This window comes from Diadema antillarum, unplaced genomic scaffold (genome assembly GCF_040938485.1).
Source record: "Diadema antillarum isolate AM-2024a unplaced genomic scaffold, OU_Dant_1.0 scf00000159, whole genome shotgun sequence".
Classification (NCBI taxonomy): Eukaryota; Metazoa; Echinodermata; class Echinoidea; order Diadematoida; family Diadematidae; genus Diadema; species Diadema antillarum.
The window spans coordinates 932,852-951,647 of NW_027271048.1; the positions used below are offsets into that span (position 1 = coordinate 932,852).

Consider the following 18,796-nt stretch of genomic DNA (forward strand, 5'->3'; position numbering starts at 1 on the left):
ACTTTCCAGTTATTCTAAATTGCTTCTAGATCTTTACATGTACCTCTATTCTTAATTCTTTTTACAAATTTTGCCAGAAATGCTGAATTTTCATGGATTAAGGCCATAATTTACATGCTAGGTTACAAGTCTCACTTATTTACTTATTTGTTTATTTATTTTTCCATTTATTTATTTATTCATTCACTTATTTATTTATATATTCATTTATTAGTCTTGTTCTTATAGGGTGACTCCATTGGTTAGTTGAACACTGTTATTCAGGTCCTGCATAAACAATAAAACATCAAAACAGCATAAAATCAACAAAACAATACATATCACATACATATGCAATCATAAAACAATACATACGTAGGTAGAACCTGTAACTGCAAAACATGTATAGTAACAGCAGATTTAAATGGGTCTGATGACCCAGCGGAGATTCAAACTGATTTTGATTGATAGAATCTTGCCCCTCTCAGCCAGCTGTTCTGCATCCATTTGGACATTTCCATCCAAAACACACAGGTTTGATCTGATGTTCGCCAACTTGTCATTCTATATTATATTGCATGATAACTGTACTTCTATAAAGTGTGCATATTGATGTCAACCTCGTAGAACCTTTCTAAATAATGCTGGAAATACATGTACATAGAGATTCATTGCATGTCATCCAAGATTGAGGCTTGATCAGATTGAGGTTTTTCAGCGGACAAAAAACAAGTGACTATACCCTGCATGGTATTGCAGTAAATATCCCCGATGATACACAAAAACACACACACATCAAATGTTAGCTCAAGATATTACTCCTAGGCAAACACATTTAGCTAGATCAAATCAAAACACTCTCTTGCACTCACCTTGTGTGTGCCTTATGACAGACTGAACACTGCTGGTGTCACATCACAGGGAATTTTTTAGATGACAGGTTTAGTTTTAGCATGAACATGTATGTATGCAATACCATTCATCTTTGTGTCAATGGAAGTTAAATTGCGACATCAATCCATATTTGAGTTGACAACAACAATAGCAAGAGAAAATCAAGAAAGAGAATGTAAATAGCTATACCTATAAAATGAGAATGGTGATGTGTGATTTTGAAGCTCCACACATTTTCATGAAAGAGCAGCAAAACTGCCATAAATGCATTATTCATTATGCAAATTAGATGAGGTGATCTCACATACATCTCTCCTGATGACCAGCTCACACATTTTCATCAAATATCCACAATTGAATATAAATCATGAGGAAAATCTTGCATCTCTAGCATCCTAATTATTGTTGTACTGTAGAAATATCTGGCTAGTGATGCATTCTGTGGGGCTGAAGGGGTTGTGGCTAGCAATCACTTATTTAGCCAAAACACAGTTTCCACTGTTTTTGTATATAACAACCAACTGCTGGGACGGCTGTGAACAATGACATCATCATGTCATCTTATTTGCATGTGGATGTGATCTATACCACTGTTTTGTTAAAATTGAAAAAAGAAAGAAAATGAAAACCATTATTTCATGTCAATTTTGATGAGCTTCTACCATTCCAATGCTTGATTCCACTCTGTTTATAGGAGTCAACTTGAGCATGGGGCGACTAAATACTTTGAGTCTACTCCTGGCTATCCGCATCATTGTTAAAAATGGGACATTTTTCATTAGGTAAGATGAATTAGATGTGCTTTTAAATCTAGCGGAAGCAAAGATATAAAATAATACTACATTACACACTAGCAAAACATTTTGGGTGCTTTGATTTTCATGCAAGCTTCACGTCGCACACAAAATGCACAAATATTTCGACACCATTAAAGTTCAAACTGTACAGTAATTCACTGTACTACCTGGAGGAGAACTGCTTTCTTATCTGCATCCTGGTGAGAAAATGAGAGAATGGCATTGACCATGGTTGCTAGGGAACAGTTGATAGGGGCAGCCATCTTGTCAGACACGTGGTCAGGGATGGAGTACACGTTGGTTCCGGGATGCAGGATGATGTGCGTTGCATAGCAACCACTCAGTGGTCTCTCACTTGTTATTTGGCTGTGGCCATACTGGAAAGGGATGAAACAAAACAACATTCAGATGAGCAGGATTTGACGGTGTGATTTCTTGAAAGAGAACTTTGATAAATATAACCATTTTCTCATTATAATTCAACTTTATTACAAAAGCATCAGCTCACATACATCATGTTCAAAATGTGTCAATGGTGTTAAAAAATCCATGCTGTAGAGAGAAAAACAAGGACTGATTGGCTAGGAAGGATACAAGTGATATGAGAATTACCCTGTGGGAAAAAGAAAACAACTTTTAAAAAGCAAAAATATAGTTCTTGTATGGCTGCAGAACTGTTGATTTTTGCTTTGAAATGTACAATGCAATATTGTATGTTACATACATGTGTAAGAAATGTGCGGAATAATGCAGCAATGATAAGATTTCAGTTGAATAATGACAAAAATGTGAATAATTAGCCAGAAAGGTTTGCCAGAAGTCCACAATCTAAGAACTTCCTGGATCTTGGTTGCTAGTAATTTTTCATTATCAATTCGCAATAATTGACAAATTGAACCACAGTGATCCCCCAAAGTAGCGTGAATCGCATGCAGCTTTTTGGAAAGTACAATTGCAAGGGCACAATCAATTATCAGTATCCCTAACATTCTACAGTCCCACAAAGCCTAACGGGAGAGCTATTCTGGAGTAAAAGTCGTTTACAACGATCAAAATCATTCTATACTTTTCATCTCAAAATACCGGTACTCCAAATCATCCTGGCAATTTGTGTCAGCCAGGCAGGTTTCTTGGTAGATCCTTTTGATGTATTGCAAGCAAATCCCACATGGTGGACAATTAATTCCGAAACATTTCCGAGAACTACGTTTTAGCTTTAAGGGTTTAACAAATTGCTAGTTACAAGAGTTTTCAAACATTTCAATGATAAATGTCTCATTTTCAGTTTTTCATTCTCAGCTAGATGTCATAATTTAGATCAATTTCTCATTAATTTCTCACAACCACATTCCCAAGTGTTAATAATGACTGCCAGAGAGACCAATTCGAGACCTAAACCCTAGTTGCCATGGAGATGATGAAATAAACAGCTATAGAATTTGACGCACATGGACATTCCAATTACTACGGTTGACATTTCAGCAATACCTGGACTGAAGCTAAAGGCAGCTTGCCTGTTATAGTTTCTGTTTGTTAGTTGTTGTTTTTTCTATCACATAGCAAACATCAGAAACATGACGTCCATGTAAGCATATCTGTGGCAAATTCAATGTCTTGAAATGTGTAAGCAGAAAATCTTTAAAATCAATGAGTAAGTCAAGATCAAAACATGGTTGTTATGTGAGTGATGAAAAAAAAAATCACTACAAAAGACTGTTTCCACCCATTTCTTTGAAAGTAAAATCGCAATTCCAGTTACTAAAATTTGTATTGATTTTCAATACTCTACTTGGCATGACTAATGTTTATCGATATACTACTAAATACTAATATGAACTAGAAATGTCGCTATGGCGACTGATGCCTCCGCCATAATGCATGATTCTCCCAATAGGTGTATAGTATAATGTCTTCACAATGTGAGATAACAGTTTCACATAACTGGCAAAATATTGAAATGACAGGTTTGCAGAAATATCTTGAATGTTCACTTTCCTTGAACTATGTTTGCTATAATTGTCTATTAATTAGAGTGCAGGTACATGTATTTGGGGAATTGAGGATTTTTACTTGACTTCTGACTGACCCTTTTATAAGTTTATGCATTGAGTAATTTTCAAGGTATAAAGAAAGAGTGTAATTACAGTATTAAATCGATTTTTTTTTTGCATTTAAACCTGGCCTTGACCCTTAACCTTTGACTTTCTGGCAGGAAATTTTCAAGAGAATCTCCATTAGGTAATACATGTATATTAAGTTTTAAAAATAATAATGCAAGCATTGCATATACTAGTATGAGGGAAATAGTAAAATTTTGACGAGTTGACCATGACCTTTGACCCCTGACTATTGACCCATGACCCCTAAATTCCCTAGATAATCCCTGCCAGTCAGTACATGTGTATGTACCAAGTCCCATGAAGATACATTGAACCATTTGTGAGAAAAGTGAAATTGTAACATTTTCACCTAATCTTCGACCTTTTGACCTTTGATCTTATGACATGAAACTCTCTCTGGAGAATTTTTATGCAGTAGTACATGTCTACACTAAGTTTCAAGCAAATACCTTTGGGCATTGCATGGATATGGGGAAATAGCAACTTTTTGCATTTGACCTTGACCTTTTGACCCTTGACCTCTTGCCAATATCACTAAAATCTACTCAACTAATGGCTGTATCATACATCATCCTTGGACTAAGTTTGGTGAAAGCTGCTTCATCCAGTTTTGAGTTATCACATAAAAAGATAAATTTTAGGATTTGACCTTGATCTTTGACCTTTGACCTCGGTCTGGTTTCACTCAAAAATCAATGAAGTAATTGTCCCACCATATATCATCCTTGGACAAAGTTTGGTGAAATTTGCTTGATCCATTCTTGAGTTATCGCGTAAAAAGATAAAATTTCATGATTTGACCTTGACCTTTGACCTTTGATCTTCAGCCGATTTCACCCAAAATCTATTCAAGTAATTGCCATATCATACTTTATACTTGGACCAAGTTTGGTAAAATTCTAGTTAATATTACTCAAGTTATCGCGTAAACGAATGCGGACGGACGTACGGACGTATGGACGACCCGAAAATATAATGCCTCTGGCACCACTTCGTGGCGGAGGCATAAAAATTTAATAACAATAATAATAATTTACATTGCTATATAGTGCATGACACATAGTTGTATATGTCCCTATGCACTCAAATTTAAGCAATTATAAGCTTAATTTCTTTTTAAACAAATGACGAGCACAAGATCAAGTGGAAATAAAAAGGATGTAACTCCACAAACAACCATTACCGGTACTTACACCCTTCTGGTATTCAACTGACTGAGAATGCTATCATGAAATTAATTTCACAGTTATATGATTGAGACAGGTATCTTCTGATGTCAATTTATGAGTGAGTTGACTTTGTTGTATTGGAACAGTCATAACATTCTTACCAAGTGATCTGTCTGATGATTTTACTAAACTTTTAATGATTGATTCTATATCAGGTGTAACTTCATATTAAAGGGAGGCAGTCCTGAGATTTTCACTGTAATGATAATTAAGAAGAGTAAAAAACAGAACCTTTCACCAGTTTATACGCGTGGAAATGAAAAACTGTTTCCGTACGCGATTTTTGAAAAATAATTCCTGCAAGCGATCGTGTAAAAGCCGGCAAAAAGATGCTACGTCATGCATGCCCTACTCACCAAGTTGACAGCCGTTGACAGCGGTTGTAATATTATCATAAAATGTGAAAGTATGTGATTTTATTATTTCAAACAAAATATTTCAAGCTTAGTTATATATAATTCATGAAAAATTAATATTGTTAACATAAATTTATATGTATTTTTAAATCAAATATACCATGAACTTCACATGGGGAAAATCTCTTTGCATCAAGTATAGGCACGGTCCTTTTCTAGCTTCCGTCCGTGTTGCATACTTCTTAGAGTACAAACCACTCTCGCGCGCGAATTCTTACCATAATGTACACAGTACTCCGTCTAGCTGAGTTTGGCGTTCAAACCGAACATAACCTGTGCATAAGAGAGTCGAATTCTTTGAAGAAAATATTGTTTGTATCTCGATATTCCTGTAAGTACTCAGATATCGCTTTTCCTCGAAAAAAAAAATGACGTCTGCCGGGCAGGGTAAACACAGGGGGTTGTGGGGATATGATTTCGCTCCACTTTGCCGTGCATGTCCAGTCAGCACTGGCAGCAGCTAGTTCAGTGGCACTGTACTGCAGTCCAACCCCGGCTACAGCCCACCGTAAATGAAACATAGCTTGCCACTTTTCTTACCTCTCTGTGATTTTTTTTCCCTCGGTTTTCTTCGAAGTCGATGCTCGAGGTGTTTCTGTTTCATAACTCCTGTGAGCAAATGGTAAGGATTGCATCTGGCTTCAGGAGTTTTCTCAGTTTATAACAGAGGGCCACAGCCTGCCGGTCCACGTAAAAACATCGCTTCTCAAATGGTCCACGCACAGGTAGGTCACAACACGGTATCGAGATTTTGTAGGCCCTAAGTTTCTTATGTTCGGCTTCATTGTACCGAGATTTCCCAGCCATACAGCTCACCTTTCACTATACTTGTGGCCCATTCTCAGAAAAAGTGTTCAAATATGGAATTTTGGTGTCGCCGACATTCCATGACAGTTTGCGGTTCTCTGAAACCTATTAGATACTAATTAAATGTTTATAATATATCACGAGGACTTTATTTGTTAAAAATAAACACGATCAAATGCGGTTGTCTGCCTTTTTGTATAAAATTTTGAGCACTGTTAAACTTCGTTAAGACCCCCAAAACGTAGTGTCGCCGGCTATTTTAGAATTATGTTTTATTGCTCCTCTCCGTCCACAAACACACTTTCCAAATATCATTTGCATGGACAGTGAGCATATCATACGGGATGTGCTAATCACAATACTCGAAAAGTTCCAAGATTTTGATTGACTTCTTTTTTATAGCCTTTTGAAACTTGTCGCCAAGTTCACCGCCAGAATCGTTACCAGTTTCTTTAGTGTTACAGCATTGCGAAAATAACAAGACCATGCAATGACCCTGTGTATATATGAAACCCTGAGGATATACTTCATACATTGCAAGTACTTAGATTTTTTGAGCAACAGCTTCTTATTGAGAATACGGTACTATGTTTGAAATATTGGTTTTCTACATTTTTATTTTGACAGATACGTTACATACATTTCACGCTTCCCACTGCGACAGATATTGCAATGTCAGACAAATTGCATATTATACAATTTACTCCTCGGAATGACGCATCAATTCAACATTAAAGTTTAGTACAAGTGAGAAATATTTGGTAGATATCACTCTCATAATAACATGATCGACTATATACGTTACCACAGATACGTTACCACAGATACGTGACCGAATTTTGCTCATTGGTCTTGTGCTTTCAGGGGATCAAATCTGGTCAAAATTCATCCCTACACATGACATGCTTCGTTTTGTTGGACCTCAGGATTACCCTGGTATATTCTTACACCAAGAGGACAGGGAAGTAAAAAAGAGCAACACTTCCACATGATTTTTCTTTCTGCGTCAGTGTCTCACAACTTAATGCCAAGTTTTCCGACAGATACGTTACCACATAATCAAAATGCTGAAAAAAAATTGTAAATGTTTTGACAAACAAATCGTTGTGTGCTCACAAAGTCCAAAGTTCTATTCTATAAAACCCAGCCACTTTATATTCTATGCAACAACTTTTAACATTTATTTTACAAGACGAAGCTATGATTCAGCATACCAGTTTTTTGCTGTTCAGATTTAGCAGATACGTTACGTATTATTCAGGGCACCCACGGTGACAAATAATGCTTTGTAAAACAAAGTGTTCATAAAACAATTCTGCATAGAATGACGCTTCCATGAAAAATTAAAGTTATGTTCAAATGAAGAATATTCAGTAGAAATTGCTCTGTAAATTCACCGACAGATTCATTTACGGTACGCCAGATACTTTACCTAACTTTGAAAGAGTAAAAAGTAGTTTATGAAAAGCTTCCAAGAAAAGTTTCAGTGTTCTGTTGCATATTTATTCTAGTGTTTTTCAACATATGAAGAACTACTCAAGATTCATTGATAAGTTGAACAATTATTTATTCATTTTCATTAAAAGGGGTGAGCCAGATACGTTACCGTAGGTCAAACAACTTTTTAGTACATCGAGTTCATAGAGACTGTACCTACTTCCTTCTAAGTGCCTGCAAAAATATATTTTTCAATCCTTGTTTGCATTATCCATCAAAAATTAATGAATATTCATAGTCAGATGGATAAATACATTCAGATGTAAGATGAGAATATTCTGTGAATGAAGAACTCAGCTTTCACATTTAGGGCTCTTTTCCACTACATTTCATAGTTTAAATTAGATTTGATTTGAATTCATTTTCCGTTAAAAAGTCACATTACATATAATCATTGCATAAATAAACAAGGAAAAGTAGAAATTAAGAAAGGTCAAAATTCTGTGTACAAGTGTTGAAGCCCTCACCTAGTGCCATCACATAAAGCAAACGGAATCGAAATCGGGTTAGAAATGGCGAAGGAGTAGCATTTTGTAGCAAAATGTACAATACAGGTCAAAAAATCAAGGTCAAAGGTCAAAGAAGTCAAAGGTCAAAATTCTGTGTAGAAGTTTTGAAGCCCTCACCTAGTGCCATCACATAAAGCAAACGGAATCGAAATCGGGTTAGAAATGGCGAAGGAGTAGCATTTTGTAGCAAAATGTACAATATAGGTCAAAAATCAAGGTCAAAGGTCAAAGAAGTCAAAGGTCAAAATTCTGTGTACAAGTTTTGAAGCCCTCACCTAGTGCCATCACATAAAGCAAACGGAATCGAAATCGGGTTAGAAATGGCGAAGGAGTAGCATTTTGTAGCCAATGTACAATATAGGTAAAAAATCAAGGTCAAAGGTCAAAGAAGTCAAAGGTCAAAATTCTGTGTAGAAGTTTTGAAGCCCTCACCTAGTGCCATCACATAAAGCAAACGGAATCGAAATCGGGTTAGAAATGGCGAAGGAGTAGCATTTTGTAGCCAATGTACAATATAGGTCAAAAATCAAGGTCAAAGGTCAAAGAAGTCAAAGGTCAAATTTCTGTGTAAAAGTTTTAAAGCCCTCACCTAGTGCCATCACATAAAGCAAACGGAATCGAAATCGGGTTAGAAATGGCGAAGGAGTAGCATTTTGAAGCAAAATGTACAATATAGGTCAAAGGTCAAGGTCAAAGGTCACAACTGAAATTCTGTGTAGAAGTTTCAAAGCTCCCATGTAGTGCTATCATATAAAGCAAACAGAATCAAAATTGGCTCATAAATGACAGAGAAGTAGCAAATTGAACATTTTGATCACACACGGACGCACAGACAGACGGACGGACGGACACACGGACACACACACGTACGGAGCCCGTTTCATAGTCCCCTGCTCGAACTCGTTCGGCGGGGACAAATAGTACATAAAATGAACGGAAGGATAGCCCTACTCAGCTATGTTTGTCATAACACAGCTGTTTCCCAGAGGGGTCCTAGAAATAACAATGTTGTGATACACAAAATGATAAAGACATGAATTACTAATACATAATAATGAAGAAAATCGATAAGTCTTAAATCAAACCATATTACGTACAATGTTTAAAATGGTTAATTTGGGCTTACATCATTCATTTTTACATCAATTCATAAGGTAAATAATTAAACAGGTGATATCTATTAATTCATACACAACTAAAATTATTAGTTATATTTTACCAGATTCGTTACCAAAGGCGATTCGATGTTTTTCAATGGTTATTTCCCCAGGAAAGCAATTCATATTTGTTTCCTGTGCAAATTCCAGATCGGAACGTTCCCTTTGCATGATTTGTGGGATTCGAAACTTTATTTGTAAGCGAAATTTGTTAAAAATACAAAGTGAATCTTAAGGTTATATTTCATTTCAGCAAAAAACATATTTCAACCTACCACACAGAAATAATTTCTACCAATTAGCAAGGGATTACAACATCCTTACCTCTTGAAAAACCCCAATATCTTTAGGGGGGACAGATGTCTTTTCCTGAACAGAAATTGGATCAAAACAATAAATTTAATTCAAAGTTAGGAGTCCATTACAACATGTAAATTTGCGGTAACGTATCTGATTGGTGATCAAAAATCATATGATCCTCTATTTCAATTCATTTTTACTCAATGAATGGCCATCATTTAGAATGTTCCACTTTTTGTTTCGTATTTGACCGGTTTTGAAGTTACCGAAAACACATCTTTGAATGTATTACTTTGAGGTTGATTTTTCGGTTTTACTCACATGGAATTGAACACTTAATCTGAGAATGGCCCTTTTGTGGGTTTGGGACGGAAAAAGGATTTTCCTGGGAAATTTTCTGCACGATTCGAGCAAAACTACTGATGTAAGATAGCCTGACCAGACGACACTGAATGCGGTCGCCCCTCTAGTGTATTAGTAGGTCTGTGTAGAATCGTTTCTACCTACAATCTGTACGTACTACATGTAGAACATGCATGCGCGGCGACAGGGCTGCAGCTGCGCTTGTGATAGACTGGAAAAGTGCGAAGGGCAAACCGCGTACGGGGTATCTACCGTAGATCTAGTTGTACCGCCCACACGTTTACTGTGCGAATATACAATACACGATACACACACACACACACGCACACACATACACACACACACACGCACACACACACGCACACACAGTACATAGAAACAATGTCAAATACCGGTAGCCACCGACTTCTTCATGCATCCGGGTAACTAGGGAGCGTACGGATAATGAGCAGAACACGCGACGGCTGGGAAGAGTTGTGCCTCGGTGACGTCTGACTCTCCGAGACGATTCGCTCATTAGCATCACCATGCAGATTCACACTTTTTCAACCAAAATTTATGAACTTATTTGGTGATTTGAAAGTCTGCTTTTGGTGAAAGTAGTTCATTGGAGGTACCAACAACAACATATTTTTTTTTAATTCGTGACGATTGCCTCACTTTAATTTCTTTCTGAAGAGAATTTTCCATTGACTAAGTACTGGGGTCCATGTCATTTATAGTGTTGAGTAGCTATCAGAATTGCTACTCAAGTATAATGGCAGTCACTACAATAACAACTTTATTGCTCACAGCTGACTGACTGTTGCTTAGTTGCCACCATAGAAACTGCAACTAGTGATCAAGCTTTGTATTGCTTTTGAACAGAGGCTCAGTGAATGTATACTTGGATACTGCAGTACAATTCCTAATGACTACCGGTACTGTAAACATCAATATTTTTGTGTCATGATTTTTTTTTGCGCTGAGCAGCTTGAAAGCTTTTTCTGGGGTTGTTGAATTCGCATTGCACAAATTGTCAGCCCATTCACGATGTGCAGATGAAATTGTGAAAACATTTCTGTGGGTTTTAAGCTAGTATCTCACCAACGGAGACATCTCTGCGACGTCTCCAACTTATCAGTCGCAGCAGTTGTGGAGACATCTCCAACATAAAAATGGGTTGCGGTCTCAACAAGGAGACGTCCCTGAGATGAGTTATGGCAGGTGTCAAAAAATTTCAAATATGATGGAGCCATTGCAGGATCACCTGACTTAATCTAGGCAGGATGTCAGCACGCAGATGGTCACGTGGTTTCTGAAGTAGGTCAAACAGCGTCAAATAGAGTTGCAGAGATGTCTCCGCGACCTCTCACCAGTTTTTCTGGTCTCCAGCAGGTCTCAGCGACGTCTCAGAGACATCGCGGAGACGTCTCAGCAGTCGCGGATATAATTAGTCTCTGCGACGTCCCCGCAACTGATGGAGACGTCGCGGAGACGTCGCGAAAAATTGAACATGTTTAAAGTTCTTGCGACTCCTCGGAGACTCTGTAATTTTCAGGAGACGTCTTGCAGACGTCGCAGAGACGTCTCTGCAACTAGCAAAATCTGGAGTCGCGAGCTAGTCGCGAACTAGTTTCAAGCCCGGTCAGATACCCCACTTTAGAATTGGCGCCAGCCAGAAGTAGCACGAAATACGTGAAAATGGATGTACCGCAACAATTCTGCGTTTACAGAAACTGTACCTTGAAGAGGCTTCGGCACTTCTGTGGTAGCCCCACTCTGCATCGATCACAGCTGGCACACACATCGGCCACGCTGAAGGTGATCCGCTGACCAACTTGCAGTCCAGACTCTCGCCCACGTTTGTGTGCTAGCACCTCCAGTACAGCCTCATGACCAAGGGCACTAAAAACAGTCAGAAGAGAAAAATCTTCCATCAGGCTGAAAATACATTTGGTACATAATGTTAATCTGTTTGAAGCATGTTCAAATCTATGAATGTTAAGTATCAAACACAGGGGTGGATCCAGGAATTCTGTAAAGGGGGTGGGGGCACAACTAATGTTTCTGGTGCCACTTGTGGGTTTCATTTCATTTTTTCTTTTTATTTCTTTTGTTTTTAATGAAAAATAAAGAGGGGTGTGCGCCAGGTGCGTCCCCCTCTGGATCCGCCACTGAAACAGATGGTATAAAGATATTAACATTTTATGCACACTTCATCAATCTATTCACAACAATCACAAGCAAAGAGTAGCTCATCTATCCTCGTTTGGGACAAGTGCATGGACATATTTTCTGTGCAACAAAAGAAATGGTCTTTGAAAGTCTAGAATCTTCTAGATTCTCCTCTACTTCATAATTAGACTTACATGAATCACTTTCAATGGGATTCCTTATTTAAATCAAAGTACAACTTCAAAATTACAACACTTGTATTCTAAAACATTTGAATGAACTAGGATCCCGTTTACAGTGCGAGGCTCGGCCGCGGCTTGCCCACGGCCGAGTCCACCTTCATTTCAGTGTAAACGCGCAAAAGGCCAAATGCGAGGCCAAAATTGGCCTCGCATTTGGCCACGCTCTGGAGGTGGTCTCGGCCACGGCCGAGCCCGGCCTTTTCTTAGTGTAAACGCGCAAAAGGCCAAATGCGAGGCCAAAATTGGCCTCGCATTTGGCCACGCTCTGGAGGTGGTCTCGGCCGCGGCCGAGCCCGGCCTTTTCTTAGTGTAAACGCGCAAAAGGCCAAATGCGAGGCCAAAATTGGCCTCGCATTTGGCCACGCTCTGGAGGTGGTCTCGGCCGCGGCCGAGCCGCGGCCGAGCCCGGCCTTTTCTTAGTGTAAACGCAAACTGGGCCAAATGCGTGGCCAATTTAAGTCTGGCTTCCAAACCCTCTGCCTGTACTATTTCGCTATTCAGCATGTTAACCCCCTCAACGTCGAAAACTAGTATACAATTGTAGTTTAAGGTGGTTTTGTCCTGCAAGGGATTTTTTCCTTCGGCAAAGGCCTTTGCCCAAACGGCGACTTCGTCGCCACGGAATTCAGTTGGCAAAGGGTCTGAAAACCAGACAATACCAAATTGCGTTTGTTTACAAGCAGAGCGCCACAACGACAAAATATTGAAAGGTTTGAATCAAAAGCGCGGCCGAGCCTGGCAGTGTAAACGGACAAAATTGCGGGGCTCGGCCGCGGCTCGGCCCAGGCCCGCACTGTAAACGGGGTCTAAGTAGATTCCAGAATCACTGAATGATGCTACATCAGGCTCCGGATGCCCTAGAGCAATGTAAAGTTCATTAAGTTAGTTATATATTGGCATTACTTCTTTAAATTTACAGCATTTTTGAAAAGCTCCCCCACCCAACTAGTATGATTAACTACATACTGTCTATAGATGATGATGACAATGAATGTTAACATTTAAGAACATGTATGTGTCATTCAGAGAGAAATTAATGGAAATTGTTCCATTCATGGCTGTACACTGTATCTAATTTCGCTGAATGAGTAAGAAAAACCACAAAGTTCTATACAAAGTAAAATTGAGTTTTGTACACATTGTCATACTGAATGAGGGCAAGTCCAAGATAACACGCGCGTTACGTATGGGACATTCAGAGACTTTTATGACCTGAAAAATAGTGTTAATGGCCTTTGATCATATTGAACTTTATCATGGTGATGGATATCTAGGAGAAGTATAATCATGTAAAAAATTGAGAAAAATGACCTTGACAATTATATTCTAGAAGAGAAAATATGTGCCGTTACGTATGGGACCAGAAAAATTTTGTTTTTTTGAACATTTTTTTCAACCTCAAAACTCTCTGAAAGTATTTCATTCTACAACTTGTAACTCACTGTGATGAAAGTCACAACACTCAAGATTATCACAGGTAAGTTTCATGTCATTAGGCAAAAAGCTCTAATTACAGGTTCTAATTAAAGACAGACATGACGTGTTACGTATGGGACACTTTGTCCCCCATTCATTTAGTGTGTGGAGAACCATGTTTATGGGTATTTTGCATAATTATTGAAGTAAAATCAGTTGAAACTACTCAAATACTGATCCAGATTGTCAAGGAAACAATATTCCCCAAATATTCACCATCATAGTCATATTCAATCATATTTTCATATTTTTATGACCAATCTGAGTATGCATGCCCTTTGTCCCCCATTCGTTTAGTGTGTGGAGAACCATGTTTATGGGTATTTTGCAAAATAATTCTGCAAAATACCCATAAACAAATTTTTGCATAATTATTGAGGTGGAATCAGTTGAAATTACTCAAATACTGATCCAGATTGTCAAGGGAACAATATCCCCCAAATATCTACCATCATAATCATATTCAATCATATTCTATATTTTTCATGACTAACCTGAGTATGTATGCCCTATTTTTTATCAGGATAGTTACTACTAAAAAATTGAATAGTTTAAAGTGTTTACTTCCATTGAAGAAGGGCAGTTTGCCATTTAGTTTCAATAAAAAACAACTTGACACAAGAAATATTAATTTCAATAGATAAGCAATACCTGCTGCGTGGAATTCCAGTAATCGAGTAGATGTATGATGTCTGTCTAGCAGTCAGGTCATTGATTTGATTCACACCTCAGTATGTATGTACCCATTAATTTTGTTGTGGCTGCTATTGAAAACTGAATAAGGACAATTTGTGTATCACTTGCAATTTAAAAAAAATCATTTTACTTTATTTTTTTGTTTTTGATATCACAACCGTTTCAATTTGGATCTCCATCAAATTAACTTTGAATTCCTATAGTCTTACAATTGTATGCTCTTTAGTAATTCATATTATTGGTTTCCAGTCATCTCATAAAATGTTGAAAACTGAATCCCCATTTCTACAAAAACTATACCATCCCTTTAATGCTGATTTTCATTGTGTATTTTGCCATCTTCCCCTCCCCCTTTCTGAAAATTGTTCAGTCAAGTTCATGTATTGTTTCAAGTGTCTATAACTCAAAAAGTAGCTACAAAGTTGGGATGCTTTCTTCAGGATGATTGACCATTTGTGTACAGAGAGACCTTCCCAGCTAGCTACATGCATTCACATGCAATATATATGAGGATGTCCCATACGTAACCCATTTGTCCCATACGTAACATTATTTCAATGCCTTATAAAAAAAATTTCTTTTACTGTTTTTTCTTTTTTCTATGGTATTTAATTTCTCTAAACAATAAATTAGAACTTTCCAAAAGGGCATTCAAATAACCTTAGCAATTTCAGAAAAAACCTAAAAAAATGACCTCATTTTGTTACGTATGGGACATCTCATGATAGGACACGAGCTAATTTGCATAATCATTTGCATAATCCCTAAATTTTCATACCAAGTTAAACTATTTGATGAACTTCTTATGTCCACATATTAATCAAATATCATTTGCTTTCCTTTGGATAAATATGAATTTTTATAAATGTCCCATACGTAACGCTGTGTTTTACATTTATGCAAATGAAGCCCTTGAAATTTGCATAAATTTACGTAATATAATTTTTTCCTCCATGGAAATCAAAACTTCAACTCATAAGCTTCAAAATGATACCAAATATGTCAATATTGAGCAAAGATGAAATTTTGCCTTCTGAGGGGACCTTATCTTGGACTTGCCCATGAAAGGGCAGTAGGTGCTATAAAAACTTACTAATTACAGTATTATCAATCTTCTAAACTAGTTATGGTATGCCTGATTAACTTTCAAAAATCAGTAAAATACACAAATTGATAATTAAATTAAAAAGATGTAAATCATGAAAACATTAAAAAGAAGCATCTTCCTGTTTCTAAGTCTAACGTTACAACAGAAAAATATTTTTAGCTTTATACACTCATGGGGGAAAAGAAAAGAAAAGAAAACTCATTTTATGCAGTGGCTTCGGTCAATACCAAAAATCAGTACAATACACTTGATAAAAATGAGCAAGATGTAAATCATGAATATAACAAAAAAAGGAGAACAACTTGTACCTTCTTTTTTCTCAGTCTAACATCATAACAGAAATCTATTTTTTAGCTTTATCCATTCATGGGGGAAAACAACAACAACAACAACAACAACAACAAAGCAAACAAACCATCAGTGGCTTCAGTCAATACCAAAAAAATATTATGCCTACACTTGATGATTAAATGGATAAGACATAAAATCATGAAAATGTTTTTAAAAAAGGAGCCGGTTCTCTTTTTCTCAGTCACACATCATAACAGCAGTCTATTTTTAGCTTTATATCCACTCAGCCAAGGGGGAAAATAAAATAAAAAAGCTTATTATATGCGGTAGTTTCACTCCATACCACTCCATGGAAATGTGCTGGTGGTATAGACAGGTGTTTTAACCTGATTTGCCACTGCACTCACAGGTGACCTTGCAAGTTCTCTTTCCATCAATGTGATTCTCAATCGAGAATTTCACCACTCGAAAAATTATCTCACAAGCGCCGGTTTGTGAAATATCACTACCGTACCAAAGAAACACCCCATTTACAGTACACACTGCTGAATGTCATGTTTCCAGACTACTCTGCTCTATCAATGAAAGTGTTCTTATCGCAAGTGGTAAATAGTTGAAGATGAGTTCTCTGTTAGTTTCAGTTCAGCTAGGTAATTTTCTATTTGCATACCCCAAGTACTTCACAAAGAAATTTGAAGTGGGACCATCAAATGAACTGTATTGAAACCACAAAGACTTCACATCAATTTTTGCTAACATAATATACACATTTGTGCCATATCATATCATAATATGAGAGTCAGTAGTACATTGTGAGCATTTAATATAAAAACAAAGTGCCTTACATTGTAACCAACCATTCTGGTATTCTGTATTTTAACACAAGATAATTCCAGGGTGACATGTGCCCGAATTCATGAGTCAATTAGTTTAACTGGGTTTCAAATCAAGGTAATTCCTTTCTTACAGTAGGGAAATATGCCTGGCATGCATGAATGCACAGGGACAAGACTAGTAGTATCAGTGTGATAAAAAATGCCTTATTTAAGTATCATTTTTCCTTTTAATATACCATACACATATCCTGTATATTAAAATCAATTGCAACAGACATACAAGAAGTATGCTGAGAATTAACATACCTCCATACTAACCACTTCTAATCTGGCCCTTATCCATAATATAATAAATGAATGAATAAATGAATAAATTTATGAATTAATAAATAAATAAATTTATGAATGAATGAATGAAACAACTCTATAAATAAATAGAGAAAGAAAAATATAAATAAACAAATAGATGATAAATAAAAACTTATGATAATTTGTACTGAGGAGCAGGCAGAATTCTTAGAATGACAACGATGAAAACACACCAAGATCTATTGCATTGTTACCATTTTTTCTTTTTTCACTTGAAGTGTAGGCCCTATCTGCAATGTCCAGGAACAGCAGGGAACAGCAGGGCACGTATGTATCGAGTATTGTGCAGCATAAAATTGTAGTGTAATGCTGCATGCACCGACAATGTTCCACATCATTGGGAATAATAACTATACACAACTCTGTCATTGTAAAACAAGTGTCACGCACGGCGTCTGGTCAGGCAATGTGTAGACCTATAGTTCTGCTTTTCGTAAGGGAGCAGAGGGTACTGTATGAATGGTATGTGGCTTTAAAATTTAGAACTTTATAAAATCGAAAAATTAAAGACAGCATGAACAAGCTGACTAAATCTTCAAATGCAGCAAATTTCTGTTCATTTACGATCAGTAAATAGTATTCATATATGTTCTACATTTGTGTGCTCATCTTTTAGCATGTCTATTCTATTAGCTATAGTAAGTGTGCAACTGAAATACAATGTCAGATACAAGTTTTATCATATTCAATGGAATACCAACAAACATTGCAACAACCTTCCTTTGTGAACCCTTCTCCATGAATGCCATGGAGATGAGTGAAACTTAACTACCCCAGACTTTCATTTATCATTCTTTAAGTTTGGTTTGTTTGTGTGCCTACTTTCGAAAGATATCAATCACTTAAAAGTGTTCAAATGCCTGCAGTTTAATGTCCTTACCTCGGTATGAGCGAACACCGACGTCCAAGTATCGTGTGTAAGTCCGATGAACAGATCGTAGCGAGACGAACCTTGGCAAGGATTTCACCATCTTTCAATTCTGGAATGTGAATTGTTTCAGCTAAAAGTGAAGGGCTCCTGTCAGCTCCAACAAAAACCAACCTATGGCAGAGTGGCTCCCCTTCCTTTTTCATCGACATGGCTGAAGATCACAGATTTTGAAAGAACAAAACGGGAAAAAGCTGTCTCGATCCTCCGCTGGTGTCTGCTGGTATACACGTACGGCTCATAACCGCTCACACTGGCCTAACCTCCCCGGGGGCAATCCTCACAGTGCGCTGCATGCAGTTTGTCAAACAGCTGGTTACTGGTGGTTGTGTATCGCGACCGCGACTTGTCTACTGGAAGCCAGGAAGTGAAGATCCAACTGTTGCGCTGAGCTAGCCTCTATGCAAGTAAATATCTGTGCGTTGAACCGTGACGAATTTTATTCATGTTCTAATGACCATCACATTTCCCACTTAAATCAAGTAAACAACAAAGAGTAGGTACACACGAAGTTTTCTAAGCACCATCAGCATTAAAGTCCTTATTCTTCATGATAATGTACTTTCAACAAATAATTAGAAATTTGAGCTGAGGCTACACGAAGTTGCTAGAGGTGCAGCCACGC

At 37.4% G+C, this 18,796-nt stretch overlaps 1 protein-coding gene across 1 annotated transcript in view; it reads right to left on the reverse strand.

The window, feature by feature from the left end:
• LOC139722159 (L-threonine 3-dehydrogenase-like) overlaps window positions 1–18,488 on the reverse strand; it is a 36,159-nt gene extending 17,671 nt beyond the window's left edge. Inside the window, exons 1-3 of the mRNA XM_071633474.1 lie at window positions 18,124–18,488; window positions 11,793–11,955; window positions 1,838–2,047 (exon numbers count right to left, since the gene is read on the reverse strand). Coding sequence (XP_071489575.1) covers window positions 1,838–2,047; window positions 11,793–11,955; window positions 18,124–18,323 — 573 coding nt within the window. The 5' untranslated portion in view covers window positions 18,324–18,488. The remainder of the gene's footprint in view (window positions 1–1,837; window positions 2,048–11,792; window positions 11,956–18,123) is intronic.
• Window positions 18,489–18,796: the final 308 nt, after the last annotated feature.